General features: G+C 35.8%; 1 protein-coding gene across 1 annotated transcript in view; it reads left to right on the plus strand.

The window, feature by feature from the left end:
• Positions 1-26,078, plus strand: part of FBN2 (fibrillin 2) — a 247,344-nt gene that overhangs the window by 83,078 nt on the left and 138,188 nt on the right. Inside the window, exon 7 of the mRNA XM_044228355.1 lies at positions 1,845-1,970. Coding sequence (XP_044084290.1) covers positions 1,845-1,970 — 126 coding nt within the window. The remainder of the gene's footprint in view (positions 1-1,844; positions 1,971-26,078) is intronic.

Consider the following 26,078-nt stretch of genomic DNA (forward strand, 5'->3'; position numbering starts at 1 on the left):
AACATTTCTTGTAGATCCTTAATTTTTATTTATTTGAGCCTTCATTACTGTTGCTTGGATTTCATTTGTCAATATTAAGATATTAATATTAAGATTTTTGGTTCCTAAATGGATAAAACTAATAGCTTAAAGGATATGGAAAATAATTGCCATGTTTAAGGTTTTTAATTTAGAAAAAGGGTATGACACTACTAATTCAAAGCATACATGTACCCCAGTGTTTATAGCAGCATTATCAACAATAGCTAAATTGTGGAAAGAACCTAGATGTCCACTGATTGATGAATGGATAAAGAAGAAGTGGAATATGTGTGTGTGTGTGTGTGTGTGTGTGTGTGTGTGATGGAATATTACTCAGCCATCAAAAAGAATAAAATATTGCCATTTGCAATGATGTAGATGATGGAATATTACTGAGCCATCAAAAAGAATAAAATATTGCCATTTGCAGTGATGTAGATGGAGCTAGAGAATATTATACTAAGCAAGTCGAATTCTATATCACTCATATGTGGAACTTAAGAACTAAAACAAATGAATAAAGGAAAAGAAAAAACAGATGAAGAAACAGACTCTTACCTCTAGAGAACAAATTGATGGTTACTGGAGGGGGGAGGTGGGTGGGGAGATGGGTGAAATGGGGGAGGGGGATTAAGGAGTCTACTTGTGATGAGCACCAGGTGATGTACGTAAGTGTTGAATTACTGAATTCTATAGCTGAAACTAAACTGTCTGAACTAAATGGAATTTAAATAAAAACTTGGAAGAAAAAAGAATACAACAAATTCAAGATAACACTGATTAAGGGATATGGACAACTTTCAGATGGAGAAATTTAAAAGCTAACACAGGTGGTGGTTAGTAGTTAAAGAAGTGAAAACTAGAATTAATATCCCTTTACAATTATTGGACCAAAGAAAATTAGGATCTTGCATATTTATGTCATGTGTTAGCAGTGGAAAAAAAGCCACAAGAATCCTCATGGATAATATAGGTTTGTGAACTACTTGTAGGTATATGGATTGCTAGTGGGATGAAGGCATTTTGACTCTTAGGCATTGTTTATTCATATTGAATGAATAGATATACATATATGTGTGTGTATATATATATATATATACACATACACATATTCATATACATACTCTGTGATTTAGTAATTCTGTTCTGGGTCTAGAGCAAAGGGATGCAAAGTCTGAGTTTTCATAGTCCATAGTTACTCAACTACATAAAGAGACATGGTAGAGGGGCGCCTGGGTGGCTCAGCGGGTTAAGCCTTTGCCTTCGGTTCAGGTCATGATCTCAGGGTCCTTGGATTGAGCCCCACATTGGGCCTTCTGCTTAGCAGGAAGCCTGTTTCCCCCTCTCTCTCTGCCTGCCTCTCTACCTACTTGTGATCTCTCTCTTTTTGTCAATTAATTGAATAAAATCTTTAAAAAAAAAGAGAGAGACATGGTAGAGACTTCTACTGTATCATGCCCTGTGGTGTGGAGAAGTTGGTAGGGAGAAGATGGAGGTAGACTGAGTACCCATTACCAGGAGAGTGAACACATCCAGAAGTGTTCTGTAACAAATCAAAGCAAGAGATTGGTTTTCCACATAACAATAGGGATGGATTTTTTTAATAAAAAATAAAGTTCCAAGAGAAAATAACAAAAATGAAATGAGATCTATAATACATGATTTATATGAATTAAAATATATGTATACAGAGTGGTCCCCAATTCCCCTTACACCATGCTCTTTAGAACAACTGATCTTTTTCTGTATATTATGTTAAAGAAATTGGTGTAGATATTCTGGAAGTTAGTGGTATCTTTGTTGACAGTGCTTTCTTCTTGCAGACGTTGATGAATGCCAGGCGATTCCTGGGATATGCCAGGGAGGAAACTGTATCAATACGGTGGGCTCTTTTGAATGCAAATGCCCTGCTGGTCACAAGCAGAGTGAAACCACTCAGAAGTGTGAAGGTGAGTGTCTATACTTGGAGGGTCATGACTCTGAATCCTAGAAAGTCATAACTTCATTTAGAATTTGAAGAATTTAATCATAATTTAATGTGAGAATGAAGAGAGATATGTTAGAGTGGTTTTATATCAGTTTGTGGGTTTTGGGGTTATATCAGTTTATGAGTTATAAATTATATCAGTTTATGGGTTATATATGGGTTATATCAGTTTAATGGGTTTGAGCTGGAAAGAGACAATGAACATTTTTTGTTTGTTATCTCAGTTTCTCTGTTGTAGTGGGAATGGAAGTAATCCAGCCCTTTATATTTTTCCTTAATAATGTGATTCTCTAGTTCACTTACAAAATTATACCAAAGATTAAGATTCTGAGTGAAGTACAGTGTCCAGTGTAAAATGATGCACTGGAAGTTGGCACTCTGTTCTATATTATTAAATAAGTGTTTTGAATTTTGTATTGAATATTGTTTCTTGGCTGCCTGCCAAATTAAAAAACCAGTATAACTGACACAGAGAGAATTGGGAAATTACCACAGCAGATACTCTGCAAAAAAATAGCTTACTCAAACAAAAATATGAAAAACTTAATAACCTTCTGGAATGTGATTATGATACTGAATGTGAATTAAATATAATTTTGAAGTGTGCACTCCATAAACATTCTTCATACAGAATAAAATCACTTGTTATAATTATGTGTGACCCAAAGCTTTATCATTGTCATAAAGTTCAAGAAGCTACTAAAGGTGTCTGGCTTTCCTGACATGGATACTTAGAGTAATGTTGATACTATTAACAGTATTGAAATGTCTAAATATGTTTATCTTTAGAATGATTACTTAAATCAGTTTAAGTAAGATAATTTTCCAATTAAGATAATTTTCTTAAGACAAATACTATACCTGTTTTCATTATTTTGTGATGCAAGCATTCATATCTACTCAAAAGTTTAGAAAAAAATTATTTCAGAAGTTTGCTTTTGGCACTCTGGCTTACCTGAGGTGGAAAAATGTGAATCTGAACTTACATGGGAAATTCAGTAAATCTGAACTTCATTTCATATGCCTGTTATGATTTTATCTGGGAACATTTTCTGAGTTAAGTAAACTAAAAGTAGCAGATATATTTTATAATTGCTTCCTGTGAAGAAATCATCACAAGTTTATTTAGACCCATTTACCTTCAGTAACTAAAATCGTCTTTTAGTGTACATAATTAAGTCTTCTCTTCTTTCCTTTCCAAAAGCCAGTACTTAGGGGTTATTTTTTGTTGCTTGGTTATAAAAAGTTTTATCCCTCTCTGTAGAAAAAATAACTGTGAAAATGTAAAAATCTAAAGCTTAAATTATAGGAAACAAACAGGAATATGAACTATTTTATTGGGCAGGAGGTAGAGACATGTACATGGTATGGCTTCCACACCAGAAATTACAATTCCATGAGAACCTAGGGAACATGTATCATTTTATATTTTCTATTTGGCTTACTGCCTTTCTAATCTACTCTAAAGTAATCTCTGTAATTATATGCAATTCATGTTTTTCAATGTGGAAGTGTCTGGGCTATGCTGCTGTATCTCTGCTACTTATATTTTCCCCCTGGTTTGTTTGGGGGTTGATTGTATATGGCTCAACCTTTTGTCATTATGCTTCACTTTTTACTTCTGAAATACTATCCAGACTAGATCCAAGGTTGGTAGACTTAGGAACAAAGACAGTGTTTGATTGTAGGTGAGAAGGCAGAGCCACTGACTAATGAAAGTGGTTGTGACATTTCCATTAATCATCAAACAATGTATTTCTTCTTAGTTGAAAATAGAATGAGCCTTTTCCACATCACATTTCATCAAAACAACATATAGAGCCAAGGCAGAGTTTGGAGAGAGACAGTGCAACTCTTTCTTCATGCTTGTCTGTGTTCTTGAGGAAAGGGGGCTATTGATGTAATGTAGGCACCACCCAGAGCCTGAATCCAGTCCTCTCCTTCCTTACTTCCTGTCCAAGCCGCCAAATCCACTTAGCCATTGCCCAGAAAGAATTATGTGATTTAATATTTGGGATTGGTGGGGAATAGCAGAATTGGATGAAGTGGTGATTAGAATGTGAAAACTAAAGGTTTTATGAAGCCTTTACTTTGTGTAAGTCATATTTATTTGGATATGTCTTTAAAGTAACTATTATCAATTTTCCTTAAGTAACAGTGTTCTTTTATATAAAAGATCAAGTGGTATTTCTTTACATAAAACTATTTAATGTAATTGGTTGCACAATGTGTGTGGAAAGACTATAAACTATTGCTACACTCAGTGACAGCTTTGAATTATAGTCAGTTTATGTATGGTTTATACAGTGTCAGTGTAAAAATGTTGACATAAATTTAAAGTTAGTATTTGCCCTAAATAAAAATGTAACCATAGCAATTACTTTTGATCAATTGTCAAAGGTAAGATATTTTAGTTTTCTTTGTAGTTTACAATTGTGAACATAAAATATAGTAGTACTGGAAGATTTACATGAGGATGATGTCCTTTCTGTTCCTCTTATGACACATATTGGATTTCTGTTCATATAGCAATGAAATTTTCTAAAATGTTTTACAGTCTAAGTTTCTGGGTCTGTTCAGAAATAAGAAAGCTAACCAATGTTTTGAATCTGAGTCATTTGGGGAAATGGTGGCAGCATTAGTGGCAAAGTGAGGTTATTAACTTTAAAAAATTGCATTACTCTTTTTTTGGCTATCTGTTGGTTGACTGTCTCATTCCCAACACTTGGGTAAGATCTTGAGGGCGAAAACTCTGTCATGTTTATTGCCATATCCCCAAGCCTGGAACTGTTCCTGCTATATCTGCTGCAAGCTCCTAAAAATGTATGTTGAGTAATTGGGAGTATGGTGGATAATAATTTAATTTCCTTGACTTGGGTTGAACATCCAAAAAGAAGCTAAAATGTGGGGCCATAAGTTAAATTGTTATTTGGAAAGAGGCCATTGTCCCATATTATGGGAATTTTTCCTTTATCTGATTTTTTTTCTTTTCTTAATAATCTTATTTTGCTCTGGTTACCATTAAGAGACAAAGAATATAAATAGTAAGTGCAGTTTGGCATTTTTAGATCTTTGTGTCATTACTCCTCTTTGCTCATCTGCAAGTAATACTTTTGAGGTCAGGGACCTTCCCTCTCTATTTAAAAGGAAGAACTGTCTTTTGCTTGTTCATTGCGATATCTTCGTAGCTAAAATCTTATCTTGACAGGCTTATTCTGCTGAAAACTTAAGTTTGGACATAAATAGTTTATAATAAAATGAGAAAAAACGGTGGGGTCGCACTCATCTCTTAAGTTAATGTCTGAAACACATTACGAAGTGTCTATATTGAGACTTCTTTTGTTTTATATCATTGGTTGGGTGGATTTTCCTAGGTAAGAATCTGAGCCCAGACCATAAAGGAATACTCGTGTGTGTGTGTGTGTGTGTGTGTGTGTGTGTGTGTGTGTCTAAAGGAGAATCAATTATTTTCCCTCTTCACTCATTTATGGTCTCAGATTCATTTAAGCCTCTCAGGCCTACTGAAGTCAAGTCTTATTTCTACTGGGCCAGTCTGGCTCCAAAATCTTTTCCTCATTCTGTTGTACAGTGGGAAAAATGGTTCTTTGAGGGAGTAAACTCTTTCTTCACATCTAAAGAGAAGTTTTCTTCAGTTACTATATTCAAAGATTTATTCATCCAAATATCCATTTAATGTAAATGAGGAAAGAAAGTAGCACACATCAATATAATCTAAAATTGTATATTAGATGGCTGTCTAGCATTTTTTATTTTTATGACAAAATACTATTTTGAATTTCAGTCCACTTGGAGAAAGCACAAGTAGGTGCCAGATGTCCTTGCATGATCTCCTTCTTTCAGACTATACCTTCTTTAACATTCTTTGAGGTAGTTTTTCTTTCCTGGCTTAAATGGAAGGCAGGAAAATAGCATCATTATATTGGAAAGTTTCCCTTCAATGGTTCTTTATAAGTCAAATAGTTATTTGCAGTTTATTCTGAAGAGTCTTTAGCTTTGTTCCATTACCACAGCATTTAGTTGTTTCAGATTTGTGACAACAAATATATTTATTTATGCTCATGAAACTCATGAAACTTGCTGGCACAGTATCTTTGGTTACTGTTCCAACTCTGCTTTGATAAACCATGGAAAATAAACTTCTGTCCCAAACTGAAAAAATGCTTTCTTTTACTCATATTACCAAAAGTATTAACTTTAAAATAAATAATAAATAAACTCATTGACTATTGTCCAAAAGGAAAAACTACATATTAAAATTGATACTTAAGTAGGGAGACTGTAAATATTGGAAACATATAAAACTTTTTGGTCATCGACTTAGAAACCACAGAAGTATCATTTTTTAAATCCTTTTAAAAAGAAATTTACAACATTGTAATTAAAAAATAGATTCTTTCTCCCTTAAATAAGAAATCCCAGTCTGCTAACCTCAAACCTACTTTCTGACCCATAACAAATAAGTTATTCCTCTATCACAGCACTTTTTAAATTGTATTTTACTTATTTTTCCTGTCTGACTGCTGACAGAGAGAGTATAGATCACACCAAAGTATGTTAATAAAAACTAATATGTATGGAGCACTTAATATGTTATAGACAACACTTAAACCACCATAAATGGTGGTTCTTATTAAATCATCACACAGTGGTGTGAGGTTGATTGGTATCATTAACTCACTGTACAGATGAGGAAACTGAGACACAGAGAAGCTAAATAACTTTGTCAAAGTTAGGTGGGTTAGAAACTGCAGAACCAGGATTCTACCCTGCTAGGTTTTCTTGAGCTCTCACTCAGCCAGAGCCTCTGAGTGAACACAGGAGGGTGACCTGACAGCACATACCCCAGCCCACAGATTGCATCTCCGGGAGGAAGCTCATGGAGTCAATAGCAGCAACAGAGTTGTGGCTCTCTCTTTGATTGTTACATTATGTGCCAGTGCCCTGCAATCCAGCAAGGGCAAAATTAGATTCAGTTGAGTTGATCTTGGCACTGGCTTTCGAGTTTGGGTGGTCGGAAATAGCATCGTCTCTCTCCTCCAGTATGATCAAGGCTAAAAAAATAAGGAACCGTGAACTGCAGGCCTGTGTCTTCACTTCATTCTTCATGAATTCTTTGTGTCATCTCTTTGTGTCATCAGGGTTCAGGGGTCTGAGCCTTGAAATTGCAGATGCATGGCCTACTGTTCACTGGCTCCAGCCCAGCTCCACCATGTCAGCCCTCTACCAGGATTGACCAGTTTAAGCACTCAGTTATCACTGGTTTCCATGGAGCCTTGGGAAGATTAGCTAGCCTACAGGCACTAATTCTTGAAAAACTTAACCTTTCTCTGTAACATATGCTTTACTACGTTTCATGAGTGATATATTAGATTTTAGTTAATGGATTTTTGCTATATTTTCTGTTCATTAAAATGAAAATTGGCTCTGTATCACTATGCTAAAATAACCTATTCACCATGACTTCAGATCTGAAGATTCATCTTAAATGAACCAAAATATAAGTATGAACAAAAGAAACAGTGGGGTTAAAAACAATCATGAGAATTTTTATATTGTCTTTGATCTGAAAAAGAATTATTTTGTATGTTACCCTACCTAAAGCTATGGAGGCATATAGATCAGTAATTTCAGCTACATAAAATATAAATTCCATGGCAGTTAAAAAAAACAAAACAAACAAAAACAAAAAAACCTGCTATAAGCAAGAATAAAAAACAATAAACTGAAAAAAAATTGCAACTTTTTAGACAAAGACCAATTTCTCTAATACATCAGTTCTACAGATGAGTAAGAAAATACCCAATAAAAATGTTCAAGGATATGACGTGACCATTGCCAAATAAATAAATAAATAAATAAAATCTAAAAAAGCCCCACAACTATTACTTTAGTAAATCAGTAAATATTTAGGAACATTGAATGAAATATATTTGACTTTGCTTTTTAGGAAAATAGTCCCATTGAGATACGATCAATAACTAGAAATACAGGTAAAATAGTATGGGAGAGGTAGGTTAGAGATGATAATTACAGTGAAGTTGATTATAATTTGCTTTTGGCTAAAATACAAGTATTATTTAGAAGGATGTATGTGGTAGTCATATTGTGAAGAAAGGAGATGTTGTCCTTAAATCATCTTAAATAAAAATCTGGTAGAATTCTGGTCATCAAATGCAAATGAGCTGCATGGCCCAGTGATAATTAGGTATCAAAACACGGTCTTCTCCATTGCATTTGGATGGGTTAGGACTTTCAAAATAGAAAATGGACCCTTTTGTCTCTACTCTGTGGTGTTTACATTTGTATAGTTTGGAGATTCTTCTCTTTGTCTCTCAAAAACACACATGTTCACACAGACACACAGATTTCTGTGTGTGTGTATTGTCCCTTTCTTAGGTACACAAAATTACATTAATCACAGTATTTGTTTCATGACCTATTTTCACTATTATTTTATTCAAAGCCTGCTTTCATGTAGTGAGATATCTTCAATAATATAATATACACTCCTAAAACCACCAAAAAGAAAAGGTGGGACCAAGACAATTAACCACATGTACCCATGGTGCTGTTCCACCTGCTCCTACTCCCACAATATAACTATCACTTTGAAGCCAGGATTCCCATTTTCTTTTCTTTTTAAAGTCTTTTATTACACCTGTAGATATTCCATTTATTATTATTACTGTTATTTCAGTTTTTCGAGTGCTACAATAAAAGGCTTAATACTTTATGGAACTTATTCTCTTAATATGATGCTACAATTCATCTGTAGTGTTGTACGTTGTTCTAATTCATTTTTGAGGTGAATAACCCATTCTAACCCATGATGTGGATATACCTTAGTGAGTTCATTCCCTTTCCCACCGGTGGGTGGTATTCTCTGGTTCTTCCTATTGTGACTATTGGCCATCAGGTAGAGCCCAGTGTTTCCCCTCCTTTGCTCAGCATGGACGGAGCTGCACCATGGAGTCAGGGTCATTTTGATTTTTCAGAGAGATATTTATCCTCTTTTTTGATCCACTTATTTCCAAAAGGTGACTTATTTACATTTCTCTTACGACTGATGTGTGTGTAGGTAGCTTGGATCACAGCAGTGGTAGCATCCTGGATCCTTGTCCTCACTTGCTGTTGCTTGGTGACAAATGAGGAAACAAAGAACCTAACAGACTGCAATCAGAGTGACCTCCACCTCTTCCCAGGCCTGTGTTTTAGCCAGCCCACCCTCCCAGATTGGTTGCGTACCATCTGTTGAGTGATCAGTGGTCTTATCCTGGCCCATAGGACTAGCTCAATCCTCTCGATTATTCCTGAGCCCTCTTGCTTGTGATCTTGGACTCATTATACAGATGAAGCAATCATATAGGAGAAGTAGACACTGCAAATATTTCTACATCTTTTTTTGTTTGTTTTTGTTTTGCAAATATTATAATTTATTTATCTCTCCCCCCAAAGCATGTGCTGAACATTACCAACTCTTGAGCACAGTATTAACTTGGCTGCAGTTTTCTGTATTCAATCTTATCTTTAAGGCATTATCAATGAAAGGAAGGGAGCCTGTAACAACTAAATACTTCCTTGAGAACAAGATTAATTCTGAGGAGTGCTAACAAACCCATCTTCCTCAGCTAACCTGATCCTAGTCCCCAGCCTTCCTCTTTTCAGTTCTGTATGCTTTCATCCCTAGGAACAAAATTAAGGATTTTTTTTTTTTTTAACACAGGGACAATAACTGAAACTTCTTCTTGATTATCTTCTTGTGGTATCTTGGTGCCTAAAACTAAATTGTCTTCAACTCTTCTTTGTAAATCCTACTGCTCAACCAGGTTCTCATAATCTGATTTCCAGATACTTTGTACTATACACACACACACACACACACACACACATATATTTTGAGAATCAAAGCTTCTCTCAACTTGTCATGTTTTCCTGTGTATGCTAAGCAAGTGACATCTAGCGAGGTTGGTGTTTCTCTTTTTCCCCTTAAAATAGACAATTACTTGTAGTCAGATGAATGGATAGTAAAAGTTCTTTGCACTAAGGTATCTACTTTCCAAGATGCTTCTACCTTTGGAGGCGGAACACTGAGTAGCTTAGAAATTTGGAGCATATATATGAAGAGTTAAAATCTAACATGGAAATCTGCAGCATTTGTGCTTTTATAAACCATTTGGGAAGGACATACTGACCAGGTGCCAGGTTTAGCAGTGAAGTTTCCAGGCTTGACTGTTAGAAAGCCCCTGTGTGTTTCAGATATGGAAAATAGAACGTCTAAGAAAGTGTGACCAGTAGGGAAGAGTGATAGGTGTCCAGAGAGGCAGCCAAGCAGCAGCCCAGAGCTGGCATTTGAGGCAAAATTAGTACATATCACTTCCTAGTATATTTATCAGGAGTTGCCAGTCTAAACTCTTTTAGTTTCTTCCCACAAATGATTTCCACAATTAAAACACTTACATTAAATAACTTGGACACTACCTTGACAGCCTTACTCAGCTAACAGCAGTGTTTCCTAGGGAGTTCTTGAAGTGACATCACTCCCTGAATTTTAACCTGAACACAATGATTTACATGGAAAGTGGCACACAGCGTTTTCTGTGAAAGCCTGGAAGAAGAGTTCTTTCTTTGAGACACAGTGGGTAACATTGTTGTTAGGAACATGGAGTCTGTGAAAAATCCATATTCCCAAAGAAATTCATTCAACAAAAAGATACTCTTTAGCATGTAACTTGAGGTAGTGAGTCAAAATTAGGAATATTCAGATCACATTTTGTTTTTTTTAACAGATTGAAGCTTTAAAGTGTTTCTTCCAATAGCAAGAAGACATTGTGGAAAGAAATGGCAATATATGTTTTAAGTACAATTCAGGAAATAAATAAGGAAAGAGAAGGAGAGAAAGACTCAGTGGCCAAGTAGCCCAGGATTTAACACACAAATGTTAGGGTCTGTGCTCCAATTACACCAGGAGCAAACTCTGTAATCTTGAGCAAATTAGTGCCTTGGTCTCTACAATAGAGATAAAAATGATCTTTTGTGGGAAAGCTTTTTACCAACATTATATAAGATGAAGCATTTGGCACTTTCAGTCTTTTCTAAAGAAGGTGATGGTAACACAAATGAGTTGTAAAAGATTCAGTAAATCATGTGATTTGAGATATTTTAAAAAATAATGGTAAAAGAATAACATTTCAGTTACAACTTTTTATTAGTTTCCTCTAAATAAGCTCTTTTAATTCTTTAAAAAAAAAATGACCCACTAGAGCATGTAGTTTCCTAGTCTGATGAAAGTATTAGCAGACAATTAAATGGACCCAAATCCATCGTCATGAAGAGGGCACATGGAACTGGGGATTTAAGACGATCCATTAATTCCTGACTTGGTGCCAGCCTGTTTTATTTTCCTAGTCTCAGTTCCACCCAAATTACAGAAATGGACATTTGAGACCCAGAGGACTAGATTTATTTAGCATAACACAATAGTCAGGAAATTGCATTTTGTGGACTCAGGAAAAATTTCCCAAATGGTGGGAACCAATATTATTTCCTCAATGCCATTGTATATTTAAATCCTTGTTTTAAAAAAATATGAAAAAAAAAAGACATGGTAAAGTAATTTACATGATTCTTGCAGTTCAGTTTCTGCTGAAGATCGCTGGAAAAATTGAAAGCCTCCAAAACACCTTTCTCAGAGACTTAAAATTAGGTGTGTGTTAGTGATTAAAAAAAAAAAATCATTTTACCCTGGATTAAAAGGATCAAATGAACATTTGAACTTTGCCCTTAGGGAAAAAGCCATAAACTGAAATACACCTCCTTATTTCTTCATTTTACTTAACCAGTAATTGTTTCATAATGGAAATGGAAAAGTTATAATACATACCAAAATAAACAAAATGCTGGTTTTATAATATTCTGGATGTGTATCTTCAGCTTCTTTTGAAAAAAATAGAAGTGAGAGAGAAAGAAAAGTTAATCTCACAAATTACCATGTCTCAGTGCCTGAAGGAAATTAGTCTACTCTAAAAAAATATCCTGTGTAGTCAAGTAAAAATGTAACAAAACTTGAAACATAATACCTAGACCCAGGACTGCATTTTCTTCCAAGTGTTGTTATTTACTGACCTTCTGTAGTATGCCTACCCTGGCATTGAAAAATATGTGAAGAACTGAAGAAAAAGTTTATGGGCTACTAATTTCTTATAGATGCTTTCATTTAGTAAACATAGAAATAAAGCTGTGATCATGCTTGAGGTATCTTTTTTTCTTAGTCCCAAACTAGGAATCTCTCTCTCTCTCTCTCTCTCTCTCTCTCTTTTTTTTTTTCTTAATGCATCCCTCTCACATCTCAGTGTAAAGTGTTTCTCATCTGTACTTTGCCTTTGCTAAATTTTAGTACAATTAATTTAAGGATAGTGTCAATAATTTTGCAAATTTTAGCTGAAGGCCACTGATGATTCATCAAATGGTCAGGTAGATCTTTTCTCTAAGTACCTGCTGTTTACAGAAGACAACTAAATAGTCCTCATTTCAAGAACACAAAAGTAAAAATAAATAAATAAATTTGGTTATAGTATGAGCACATTTCTTCTAACGTCATCATACGGGCAGTAGAGGAATTGCTGTGTTTTCTGTAAGCTCTGGTTTTCCTAGTGGGCTGTGGTTTCGTATTTCGCATATTAACATGTCTTTTTTCTGTTTGACTATGAAGACTGTCTGTGAAATATTTTTGTCCCAGTCTAGTAGCAACACATATAGGACAAATTCCAGGCTGATCATGGGTTTGTATATTCTAGCATGGCTAAATTCTGGTGAATGGCAAAAGACAATCTGGGAATATTTACCATCTGTATACTGTCATACTAAATTTAGGATGACTTGATTTAGCTAGCTATAGCTGATGCTTACCTGAGGCATAAACGTGTTTTTTGGCTATAAGATTTCATATTTCAGGGGCGCCTCGGTGGCTCAGTGCGTTAAAGCCTCTGCCTTCAGCTCAGGTCATGATCCTGGAGTCCTGGGATCAGCCCTGCACTCAGGCTCTCTGCTCAGTGGAGAGGCTGCTTCCTCCTCTCCCTGAAGGCCTCTCTGCCTACTTGTGATCTCTGTCTGTCAAATAAATAAAAATCTTAAAAAAAAAAAAAAGATTGTATGTAGACTTTCATTTTCTAATCCTCTCTTACAGGGAGTATGCAAGCATTTTTGAGGGTAGTTTCCCAAATGTCATACTGGGCTTTCCTTGTTACATTAAACTCATCAAAATGCTGTGAGTTCCAGTTTCACTTTTTTAAAAATTCAAGTATATTTGATATACAGAGTTAGATTAGTTTCAAGTGCACAACTTGGTGATTCTGCAGTTCTGTACATTATTCAGGGCTCTCCAGGATGAGTGTAGCTACCGTACAACATTATTACAGTATAATTGACTATATTCCCTATGCTGTACTTTTCATCTCCTTGACTTATTTATTTACTTATACTTCTTAATCCCTTTAAGCTATTATGCCCATCCCCTGACTCACTCCCCTTCTGGCAACCATCAGTTTGTTCTCTGTATTTAAGAGTCTGTTTTTTGTCTAGTGGTTTTGTTTTTTAGGTTCCATATAAAAGTGAAATTGTGTGGTATCTGTCTTTATCTGACTTATTTCAATCTTATTCTTCTTTATAGTTGAATAGTAGTCCATCGTGTGTATGTACCACTCTTCTTCATCCATTCCTCTGTTGATGAGCACTTGGGTTGTTTCTTTATCTTGACTATTGTAAATAGTGCTGCAATAAGCATGTATCTTTTTGAATGAGTAAGAGTAAATACCCAGTAATGGAATTACTGGATCATGTGATATTTCTATTATCAATATTTGAGAAATCGCCATACTGTATTCCACAGTGGATGTACCAATTTTTATTCCCACCAACAGTGCACAAGTGTTTCCTTTCTCTACATCCTTATGAATACTTGTTTTTGCTTATCTTTTTGATACTAATCATTCTGACTGGTGTGAGATAATTTCTCATTGTCATTTTGATATAAATTTCTCTGATGATTAGTGACATTGAGCACCTTTTTATGCAACTGTTAGCCAACTGTGGGTACTCTTTGGAAAAATGTCTATTCAGGACCTCTGACTACTTTTTAACCAGATTGTTTTTTGGTGTTGAGTTATTTAAGTCCTTTATATATTTTTGATATTAACCCCTATTAAATATGTCATCTGCAGCTATCTTATCCCATTCACTGGCTTGCCATTTCCTTTGTGGATGGTTTCCTTTGCTTTTTATTTTAGCATAATCCCAATAGTTTATTTTTGTTTTGGTTTCCCTTGTCTGAGGAGACATTATCATAAACATGTTTCTAAGAGTGATGTCCAAGAAATTACTGCCTATGTTTTTACAAATATTATGGTTTCAGGTCTTGTATTTATGTCTTTAATCCATTTTGACTTTATTTTTATGTATGGTGTAAGAAAATGGACTGGTTTCATTTTGCGTGTAGCTGTCCAGTTTCCCAAAGCTATTTATTGAAAAGACTTTTCCCCCAGTATATTCTTGCTTCCTTTGTCGTAAATTAATTTGACCAGATAGGTGTGGTTTTATTTCTGTGGTTTATTTAGGTGTGAGTTTATTTACTTATTATGTTTCATTGACTGTATGTTTTTGTACTGGTATCATACTGTTGCATTACTCTAGCTTTCTAGTATATCATAAAATCTGGGATGGTGATACCTCCAGCTCTTTTCTTCTTTCTCAAGATTGCTTTGGCTATTTTTAGTCTTACTAAGTGGTTGCATATAAATTCTAGGAATATTTGTTGAAGATCTGTGAAAATACTATTGATATTTAGAGATTGCCTTGAGTCTTTAGAATGCTTTGGGTAGTATGGACATTTTAATGATAGTAATTCTTCCCAACCATGAGCATCGTTTATCTTTCCATTAATTTGTGTCATCTTTAGTTTCTTGATCAGTGACTTAGAGTTTTCAGAGTATAAGTCTTTCACCTTCTTGATTAAATTTATTCCTACATATTTTATTCTTTTTTGGTGCAGTTGTAAATGGGATTGCTTTCTAAATTTCTATGTCCGCTACTTTATTATTAGGATATTGAAATGAAACATTGCTATGTATTAATTTGATATCTTATAATTTTACTGAATTCATTGATCAATTCTAATAGTCTTGGTCTTTAAAACTTGAATATGTTCTATGTATTGTATCATGTAATCTGAAAATAGTGGCAGTTTTACTTCTCCCTTACTAATTTGGGTGCTTCTTTGTTTCTTGTCTGATAGTTGCAGGTAGGTCTTCCAGTACTATGTTGTGTAAAACTGGTGAGAGTGAGCATCCTTAGCTTGTTCCTAATCTTAGAGGAAGAAGTTTCAGTTTTTCACCATTGACTATGATACTAGCTCTGGGATTTGGTTTTGTTTAATTATTTTTATTAACATATAATGTATTATTTGCCCTAGGGTACAGGTCTGTGAATCATCAGGCTTACACATTTCATAGCACTCACCATAGCACATACCCTCCCCAATGTCCATAAACCAGCCACTCCATGCCTACCCCCACTGCAGGTTTGTTTTATGTGTGTCCTTTATTATGCTGAGATTTTTCCTCTAAACCCACTTTCTTGAGAGTTTTTATTATGAATGGATGTTACATTTTGTCAATTTTTTTTTATATCTGTTGAGATGATCATTTGGTTTTTATCCTTTCTTTTGTTAATGTGATGTATCACATTGATTGATTTTCAAATATTGAACCATCCTTGCATCTCTGGAGTAAATCCCACTTGATCATGGTAAATGATTTTTTTGATGTATTGTTGAATTTGGTTTACTCATTTTTTGTTGTGGGTTTTTGAATCAGTATTCATCATAGATACTGTCCTGTGGTTTTCTTTGTAGTGTCTTTGTCTGACTTTGATATCAGAGTAAGCTGGCCTTGTAGAATGAATTTGGAAGTTTTCCTTCCTTTTCAATGTTTTTGAATAGTTTGAAGAAAATAAGTATTAACTCTTCTTAAATATTGGTAGAATTCACCTTTGAGGCCAACTGATCCTGATCTTTGATTTGTTGGGAGTTTTTTGATAACTGATTCAATTTTATTTCTAGTAATCAGTCTGTTCAGGTTTTCTATTTCTTCCTGTTTCAGTTTTGGAAGATAGTATGTTTCTAGGAATTTATCCATTTCTTCAGGGTTATCCAATTTGTTGAGATACAATTCTCTTAACTCTATTGCATAATTCGTATATATAACATTCTCCTGTAATCCTTTGTTTTTCTGTGGTGTCAGTTGTCACTTGTCCTCCTTCATATCTGATTTTATTTGAGTCCTCTCTCTCTCTCTCTCCCTTTTATTAGTAAGTGTGGCTGAAGGTTTATCAATTTTGTTTTTACTTTCAAAGAACCGGCTCTTGGTTTCATTGATTCTTTTCTATTTTTTTAAGTCTCTATTTCATTTATTTTTGCTTTAATCTTTATAATCCCTTCTTTCTACTAGCTTTGGGCTTTATTCTTTTTCTAATAACCCTTTTAGGTTAGGTTAGGTTAGGTTAGGTTGTTTATTTGAGATTTTTCTGGTTTCTTGAAGTACGCCCATATTATTAAATATTTCCCCCTTAGAACTGCTTTTGCTTTGTCCCAAAGATTTTGTGTTTAATTTTTCTGGTTTTATTTTTCTAAATTAATGCTCACTCCTCAAGACACTAGTGGAGGTACTCCGAATGCATAACCGTTCCAGATCAGGGGCTAACAAACTTATTCTCTAAAGAGCCAGATAATCAATATTTTTGGACATGAAAGTCACTCTGCTGCAAATACCAGCTTAGCCATCATGGTGCAAAAACAGCCATAGATAATAAATACAGAAACAAATGAGTGTGGCTGTGTTCTAGTGAAACTTTACCTTAAAAAACAGGCAATGGGTGTAGTTTGCCAAGCACTATTGTTCGTTACCACTGTTCTTGCCCCTATTTCAAACAGTCTCTCCCCTACTAATTTTGCAGCTACTTTCCTAGTGACTGGCTAGATGACAGATCACGGACAAACAAGTTTTATTTTAATAGTTATAACGTATTAAAAAGTTTTAAGGAAAAAACATAACTGATGTGGCAACACTTTGTGTTTATGGGTGTTATTCATGGAAATATTATTGATTAGAACAAAGTTAATATTACATTTTTTTGAAGACTTTATTCTTTTAGAGTAGTGATAGGTTCATAACAAAATTGAGAGGAGGGTGCAGAGACTTCTCATATACTCCCAGACTCAATACATGCATACCTTCTCCATTTATCAACATCCCCCACCAGAGTGGTACATTTGTTACAACTGATGAACATAAATTTACACACTGTTATTATCCAAAGTCCATAACTTACGTTAGGGTTCACTTCTAGTGTTGTTTATTGTTTGGGTTTGCACTAATGTGTAATGACATGTACACCTCATTATAGGGTCATACAGAGTATTTTTTGCTAGTCTAAAAATCCTGTCATGTTAACTTTTTAAAATGAGTACATATGTAGAAATGTATTAAGTAAAAAGTGATAGGTGATTCAAGGAGATAGCTATAGGTATGGAAATGTGTCTCCTTAATGACTAGCTTGGAAAGTTTGGGAAATGACTTTGGAAGATTTATTATTATTTCCATCAGAGCTATTTGACTTCCAAAAATAAAGGTACTCCAGACAGAAACTCTGGATTGCCATTGTGTTTGTCAGAGAAATCCAAAGGAAAAGGAAAAGCCCACAATAATCAAAATAATTATAGCTCTATTATCTTTCTACATAGATCTACCTTTTTTTCAGTTAATAATTTCTCTTCTTCTACTCTTCTTTATAGTACTGCTCTTTTTCTCATCCTATCTACTATCAGCTAGACTGCAGTTAGAAACCTGATAGTTCTTGAAATTAGAAGAAAGAAAATTTTCTGAACATCATTAACATCATTCAAGGTTGTTCTACTCTGATGCCTTTACAAAGCTCTATACTGTGTGCAACAGGAATCAGTGTAGCACTTTGAGAAATGGGATATGCATGTTGTTCTAGTCCATATCTTATTTTTATTTATTTATTTGACAGACAGAAATCACAAGGAGGCAGAGAGGCAGGCAGAGAGAGAGGAGGAAGCAGGCTCCCCGCCGAGCAGAGAGCCCAATGCGGGGCTCGATCCCAGGACCCTGGGGCGCCTGGGTGGCTCAGTGGGTTGAGGCATATCTTATTTTTAAAATACAGTTTTTAAAGAAAAAAATAGGGGCACATTCTTTCTAAAATTACTGCTGTATGCTTGACAGAAGTAGTTTCTTTTCTTTTTTTTTTTTTATGCCGTTAATTTCTTTTTTTTTTTTGTCTTTTTTTTTCCAATTTATTTATTTTCAGAAAAACAGTATTCATTATTTTTTCACCACACCCAGTGCTCCATGCAAGCCGTGCCCTCTATAATACCCACCGCCTGGTACCCCAACCTCCCACCCCCCCCCACTTCAAACCCCTCAGATTGTTTTTCAGAGTCCATAGAAGGGGGGTAGGGTTATGGACATTGGGGAGGGTATGTGCTTTTGGGTAAATTGGAAGGGGAGGTGAACCATGAGAGGTTCTTTTCTAATATGAAGGCATGTAAGAAAGCACTCTCAATGATATTTGGAAAAAACATAAGAGGTTACTTTCTTGTTCTGTTGAGTTATAAGCACAACAGATTTAAGGCCCTTTAAGGTATTTTGTAATAGAAAACATTTGAAGTTTGCTAAAAAAAAAAACAAAAAAAAACTCATCCAATACTTTAGTAAAACCATATTGTGAATATTTTGTTGTAGGCTTAGAAAATTAATTCAACTTAGCAAACTCATAGAATACAGCTATTCAAAATTAGATTATCATAATTTTTTCCTCCCACATGGAATATTTTGCCTTAATTTACCATAATAGAAAAAATATTTTTCATCATTAAGTAATAAAAAAACAGGAAGTATAGCATTCTGGCATTTAGTTGAAATTTGATTTTACATTTTAAAATATTTTCTGTATGTTTATTTACTTTGTAGCTTCAAGATGGAATATTTTTGGTCTTTATTCATAAAATATAATGTTGCATCTTAATAAATCCTTTCTTGTGCTAGTATATATAATCTATTTGTAGTGGCTAGTTGATTGAATATTAATATTTTTGCCTGGAGTCAAGAAAGTGTGTGGATCTCATGAATACAATGCATTCTAGACTCTTCTCTTTAAGAAGGTAATTAAAATTTCATTGTTGTTGTTTTAAGAGTGTTCATATACAGTATGTAAATGCTGCCTATATCATTTGTATAACTTATGAGTGATAGGAGTGAACTAAGGGAAAGAAGAAGGGGGAGAAGAGGAAGGAGAGATTTTTCTGCCTTCAGTGACTCACCACTCACCTCCAGGCTGTGTAAAAAGAGAAGATCCTGGGGCGCCTGGGTGGCTCAGTGGGTTAAAGCCTCTACCTTCGGCTCAGGTCATGGTCTCAGGGTCCTGGGATCAAGCCCTGCATTGGGCTCTGCTCGGCAGGGAGCCTGCTTCCTCCTCTCTCTCTGCCTGCCTCTCTGCCTACTTGTGATCTTTGTCTGTAAAATAAGTAAAATCTTTAAAAAAAAAAAAAAAGAAGATTCTTAAAAAGGTTGAAGAGAACAGTAGTAAGGATCTTTTTTGAAAAGTGTTGTCTGTGAACTGGAGTTTTGGAGGGACGAATATCAGTGGAGCCTGACTCATCTCTGAAAAGTCTCAGTTCTGTACTTCCTGAATTTGAAAGGCAAAGGATACATTTCCCCATTTTCCCTGCAAGGACCTCATAGAAAGGAAATGAGTTATGTGGGCTTGGGATGGTGTCTGCCTATGAGGACTCCTATAAAGTGGTTGACCCTAGTGGGGATAAACTGCCAGAAATCTGGGGCTGATGGGAGTTGCAGGTGGTCAGAAAGAAGAGGAGAGGTGGTATCCAAGAATAGAGGGCAAAAGGTGGGAGACCCTCAGCCCTAGGAGATTGCCCAAGATACCAGTAAAATCCTTAGGCCTTGTAAGTGCCATGCCCAGAGGGCAGCGATGCCAGAGTTGATTCAGAACGATATTTATTTATTGATTTCCTGGCACACTTCTGTACTCTGAGAATAGAGTAGTGAACATACAGATAAAAATTCTTTCTCTCATGCAGCTTACTTTAGAAACAAGGGACAGACATACACAAGTAAAAGCTACACTGTCAGTTATGATAAAACCACCAGAAAAACAAAGCAGGATGAGAATCTATAAAAGGCTAATGAGGATAAGAAGGTGGTGAGGGAACAAACTGTGGCCATGGGGGAAGAATTCCTGACAGGAACCAGCCAAGGCAACAGCACTGGAACAGGGGGAATCCCTTGGGTGCACAGTGGACAGACAGAAGCCAGTGTGACTGGTGCAGGATGGCAAGAAGGAGACTCTAACTAGTTGAGCAGAGGACTGACAGATTCTGACCTTCATTTTGAAGATTTGCCCTGGCTTCTGGGTGGTAAAAAGATAATAAAGGAATAAATGTGGAAGCTGGGGACCAATCAGGAGGCAACTGCCATTGTCTGAGATGTGGTGGTAGACAGGACCAGTGGCTACTGATAAAAGTGATGAGAAGTGGTTGAATTCCAGGTGGATTTTACAGGTTGAGCCCGCAGAATTTATTGACAGATGACTTAAGACTTGTGGAGTAAGAGAAGAAAAGAATCAAGTAATTCTGAGGTTTTTGGAACTGTAAGGATGAAGCTACTGTTAACTGAGATGGAGTATGTTCTATGGGTAGAACATAGTTGGGGTAGAGGAAAGTTATCAGGAGCTCTGCTTTAAAATGATTAATTTGTACCTGCTAGACATCTGGTAGATGTTTGTAGTTACATGTACCAGTCAAGTTTGGGTCAAGGACAAGGCTGACATTATAAATTTGGGAGCCTTCAAAGGCATGGGAGTACATGAGAACACAAAAGGAGCATTTTGATGGAGAAGTCCAAGGCCTGAGTCCTCATATATTTGAACATTTAGAGGTCCAGGAGATGAGAAAGAACCATAGAGAAGACTGAGAAGGAAAAGTCTATTAGAACACACTTCTGCCAACTGAGTAAGACCATTGTTACAAGTAATTGCCCTCTCTCCTCCCTCCCTGCAACCCTGAAAATGCTCGTTACTAGTTAGGAGTTAGAAGGGAGAAAGCAAAAGACAACCATGTTTCCTCTATCCCTGGAGGCTTGTAAACCTAAGGCAGGCTGAAGCTGGGGAGGGGAAGAAGATTCAATTGCATGAGGGATTACAGCTGTGTGATTGTTGGATTTAAGTGGGCATTCTGTTCATCCAGAAAAGTTGAGAAAACCTGTAGGAACTTAGTGAGATTTCCTAGGGTCAAGAAAGAATGGGTAAAAACAAACTGCAAAATAGCAGTGGGAAATACAAAGTTGCTTTATGCTTGCACCTTAGTGGTTTCAAATACTCATTGCTATATATTCTGTCAGTTTACATGAAACTGTTAGAAACATTTATAATTTATAGTTGACTTTGCATAAATCATCAAACAGGTCCTCTGAGTAAGATGAGGAAAAGGCAATTGAAACATAAAGGTCTTTCACAGTCTCAGGGAAAGACCCCTGAGGTGTTCTGGTGTCTTTGAGAATTGCTCAGGTAACTTCCTCTGGATAAGCAACAATTCTGTCCTGTACCTTAAAGCAGTCATTTAAGGGTGTAATGTGAATGTATCTGTGTTCCATTAGCCCAGATATTGTGGGAACCCAGTGAGGTCTGGTCACAGTCTTGGTGAGCCCATCCAGTCAGGCATTTTGAATTTGCTGTTTCATGCAGGGAGTGCTAGTGGATGTCTGGTTAATTTTATGCAACTCCCCCACGCCATGAGCAGATCACAGTGTATACTTTCTAGGCTGACTCACACATCCACACCTACATGCCCATTTTGTGCACATACACAAATATGTGTGTATAGTTCAGTGTGTTTGCAGTTACTTATTGAATGTAAACTAAATGTGTATGGATATAACCTCCCAGTTGAATAAGGAATTCAACAAAATCCAAGAAAATATAACTGTACCAATTTGAAGATTAACTTTCTTTATAAGAATTGTACATAGTGTGTGTCTTAGTAATGTGCATACCACTCTTCTTGAGTGTCCTTTTTTTTTTTGTAAAGATTTTATTTTTTTGAAAGTGAGAGTATGAGAGGGGCAAGAGGTAGAGGGAGAGGGACAAGCTGACTCTCCACTGGTCAGGGAGTCTAATCCAAGGCTCAATTCCAGGACCCCAAGATCATGACTTGGGTGGAAGTCAGATGCTTAACTAACTGAGCCACCCAGGTGCCCTGGGTGTATTTCTTTTTATGGTAATGATGGGATTCATTGCAAGCCACCACCCAGAAATACCACTTTGGCATATTGGCTATTTAGAATTGAAATTATTTAAGAAACAGCAATGTGAGAGGGACACTCATGACCCTCTTTTATACCTTTGAAAGCAGGAAATAAATGCCCCTTTAACCTGGAGGGTAGAAGGCATCCTTATCTCCAGACAGAAAATTTAGGGCCAAGAAGCTGTATAAACAGACTTTGTTACTTCTTCATTAATTTGCTACTTCAAGCCCCAACCCTGTTGTCAAATCTTCACAAATAATGTTCCTTTGTTTAAAAGGTACAGACAGCTGCCTGCTTTGATCACTTCTTTGAGTCTCATATTTCTATGGATTCCCTTACAATAAGAAATTAGTTTTTCTCCTATTAATCTCTCTTATGTTAATTATTAGTCCAGCCAAAGAATGTAGAGTAGACTAAGGGAAAAGTGTTTGTCCCCTGCAGTAGTAAGTATGAAAAGCACAGAGATAAATGAGTATTTATATAATAATCCTGTAATGGAATGTAGGACAGATTTCTTTTTTCTCTTAATGCCATTTATTCAGAAGATACAAAATAAATGACTGGATACATGATTAGAGTATTGATAAAGATTTCTTAAATTAATGTTCTCACTGCATTAAGCCAAAATACCTTTTGAAATCCTGAGGTTTTATGATTACATCTCAACATAATGATGTTTAACAAAAAAAAAAAAAGGGAACAGAAAATATTCTTGCATTTTTGCCAAGTCTAAATGGTTATAGTAAATTTAACTTTGGAATTTCCTGACTTTTGTGTTGTTGAAATTGTAGGTTTTACCCAACATTAAGAGAGCCTTTCATTTTAATTTCCCTATATTTAAAATTTTTAAGGTAGTTAGGGAAGGCAAAAAGGATGGAAAGAAAGTAAAGCTTCTGGAGGGCATAGTTTTAACAGCTCACCACTTAGTTGTTAAAATTCTGTCCTACAAAAACTTAGCATCCTCATTTTAAGTCTTCAGAACTTGTAAACAATTTGGTCTTACTCATCTTGGGCTAGAAAGGGGTAAGAAAATGTTTCAAACCTGAGAAAATTGAAAAAGAGAGAGAGAGAAAGGAGAGCAAAAGCCACTGCTGATAAATAACTATGCTTCCCAAAAAATATCTGGGGATGCAAACCAAAAATTTAAGCTCATATTGTTTGACTGTATTATCAGTAACTTTTACATCTTTTGAATAGAAATAGCTTTCCAACTGTTTTAATGTTATAAAGCACTGTAAGGGAACTGCCTCTTGCTGCTGTTACTTCATGCCTGAGTTACTCCAAATTAGTGTTTTATATTTTTGGAACTCAGGAGTCCAAAATGAAGGTGTGGGCAGGACTGAAATGAAGGAATGGACAGGACTGCATATTCCTTCTAAAGTGTCTGGGGAAGAATTCATTTTCTTTACATTTCCAGCTTCTAGAAACTCCCTCCATTCCTGGCTTGTAGCCCCCTCCCATCTTCAGCTAACAATGCAGCATCTTCACATCTCTCTTTGAACTGGCACTTTTGCCTCATCTTCCACTTACAAGGACTCTTTATTACATTGGACTTGATAATTCAGGATTATCTCCCCATTTCCATTTGAGGGATTAGCAGCCCCAAATCCCTTTTGTCATATGAACTCAATAGTCACAGGTTCCTAGGATAGGACTTGGACATCATTGGTGAGCCATTATTTTGTCTGTCACATTTACTTTTCTAAAATTTAAATCAGGAGTGCCTGGGTCAGTACAGTCATTTGAGAGTCTGACTATTGGTTTTGGCTCAGGCCATGATCTCAGGGTCCTAAGATCAAGCCCCGAATTGGGCAGTGCACTCAGCATGGAGTCTGCTTGATGATTCTCTTCTTCTACCCCTGCCCCCATGCTCAACAAATGTTCCCTTCTCTCTCTCCAATTAAATACATACATACATATATACATCTTCTAAAAAATTTAAATTGCTTTTCAAAATAAAATAAAATTTAAATCCCTTTTCAGTAATCCTGGTGACCTCTCTTTTCTTTTTTTATCTTTACTTGCTTCTCTTCTTTCAAATGAATATATCCCCTTAGAAACTGTCATTAGCTTCTTCTCTTATGTTCTCTTCTCCTTATAGTCTCAGTTTTACTGATTTTATTCACATTGATGGTTTCATCTGTCTTTATCCATAGCTGCCAGTCCCTTTATAAAGATCTTCCTTAGATTTTCAGCTATTTTCCAGATACTTTTAGCTCAAAATGTTAATGATGAAACCATCTATATTCTCAAAAAATGTCTTTAATTTATTTTACTAATTTTGCTAATATTAGTTCAGTAATGAAATCTTACCATCCCTTTCTCTTACTCTTGCTTTTATTCTCAGGATGTTTCTTCCATTTATTGTTTCCTTTCCTAATCCCCCCTCATTAACTGGAGCTTGGACTATGTTATTACCTCTACTCTTCCCGCCCTGTTCTTACGTTAGCCCTGTTCTTCTTCATCAACATTGTCAGATAAATTTACCAAAGATAAAATTATTTTTTATTAAGTTTTTAATTTTAATTCCAATATTGTTAGCATATAGTATTATATTACCTTCAGGCATACAATATATTATTCAGCAATTCTATACATTGTTCAATGCTCATCATAAGTGTACTCTTTAATTCCCATCAAAAGTAAAATTCTTACTCTTTCCCTGCTTTGTGATTTAGGTGCTCCTCATTGCTACAAAATAAGGTTAGATTCCTGAGAATGGCATTCTGATTTTCCAGTTTTGTCTTCTTCTACTCCCTTATAAATACTCTCAGCTCATGGGAAACTGTTCATTCCTCATCCATATCTTTTAATTGGTCACCTCTGTACTTTGGTTCATAGTGTTTCCTCTGTCTGAAAGAACCTCTGCCATCTTCTCTCCGTACTGAAGTTTTGCCCCATGTTTTAGCATTCTTTATTAATGCTGTGTCCTCCTGCAGCTTTTCCTTGTTCTCATAATTGAATTGAGATAGTACATTGTTAGTCTCCTCTGGTGGGACCCATCATATTGTGCCTTGTTTTACATTTATTTAATAGATTATACTACTATACTAGATTATACTCTTTACTACTTTAATAGATAATAAATTCATAGAGGGCCAGGTTCCTGGTATTTCTTATCCCTTTTCCCTACCCTTATTCCATTTTCAAAAGCTCTAATCCAGGTGGGAACAACAGAGACGACTGCTTTTTCTTCTACACCCAGCTTCCACCAGTAGGTGGGAGGTATATTCCAGGTTGTACACTAGTGGTTGTCCAAGGGCACTGACTCTAGTTTGCTCAAAGAGCAGAGGTTCCATTCATGGAAGGGTGTACTGAGGATACAGGAACTGCCCTCTCCTTCCCCTTGTACCTGCTGGTAGAGCAGAGGCATCACTCCAGGTATAGTGAGTCCTTGCCTGAGTATCCCTATAGTGCCCAGGGAAAAGGCAGATCATGAGGACTAAGAGAATCTTAACTCTGCCTGAAGGGACAGCTTTATTTGGAACAGAGAATGGAGACCTCCATACCTAAGGGCACTATCATACATGGTAGAACTTTTGGTCGGAGACAATTAAGAGGAGGCTAGTAACCCAATGATTCAAGCAGAACAGTAGCGTGGCCAGAAATTTAATGGAGAGAATCAGGGAAAGAGTCCAGAAGAGCTCTCAGAGGATCCCAGT

The sequence above is a fragment of the Neovison vison genome, chromosome 1 (assembly GCF_020171115.1).
Source record: "Neovison vison isolate M4711 chromosome 1, ASM_NN_V1, whole genome shotgun sequence".
NCBI lineage: Eukaryota > Metazoa > Chordata > Mammalia > Carnivora > Mustelidae > Neogale > Neogale vison.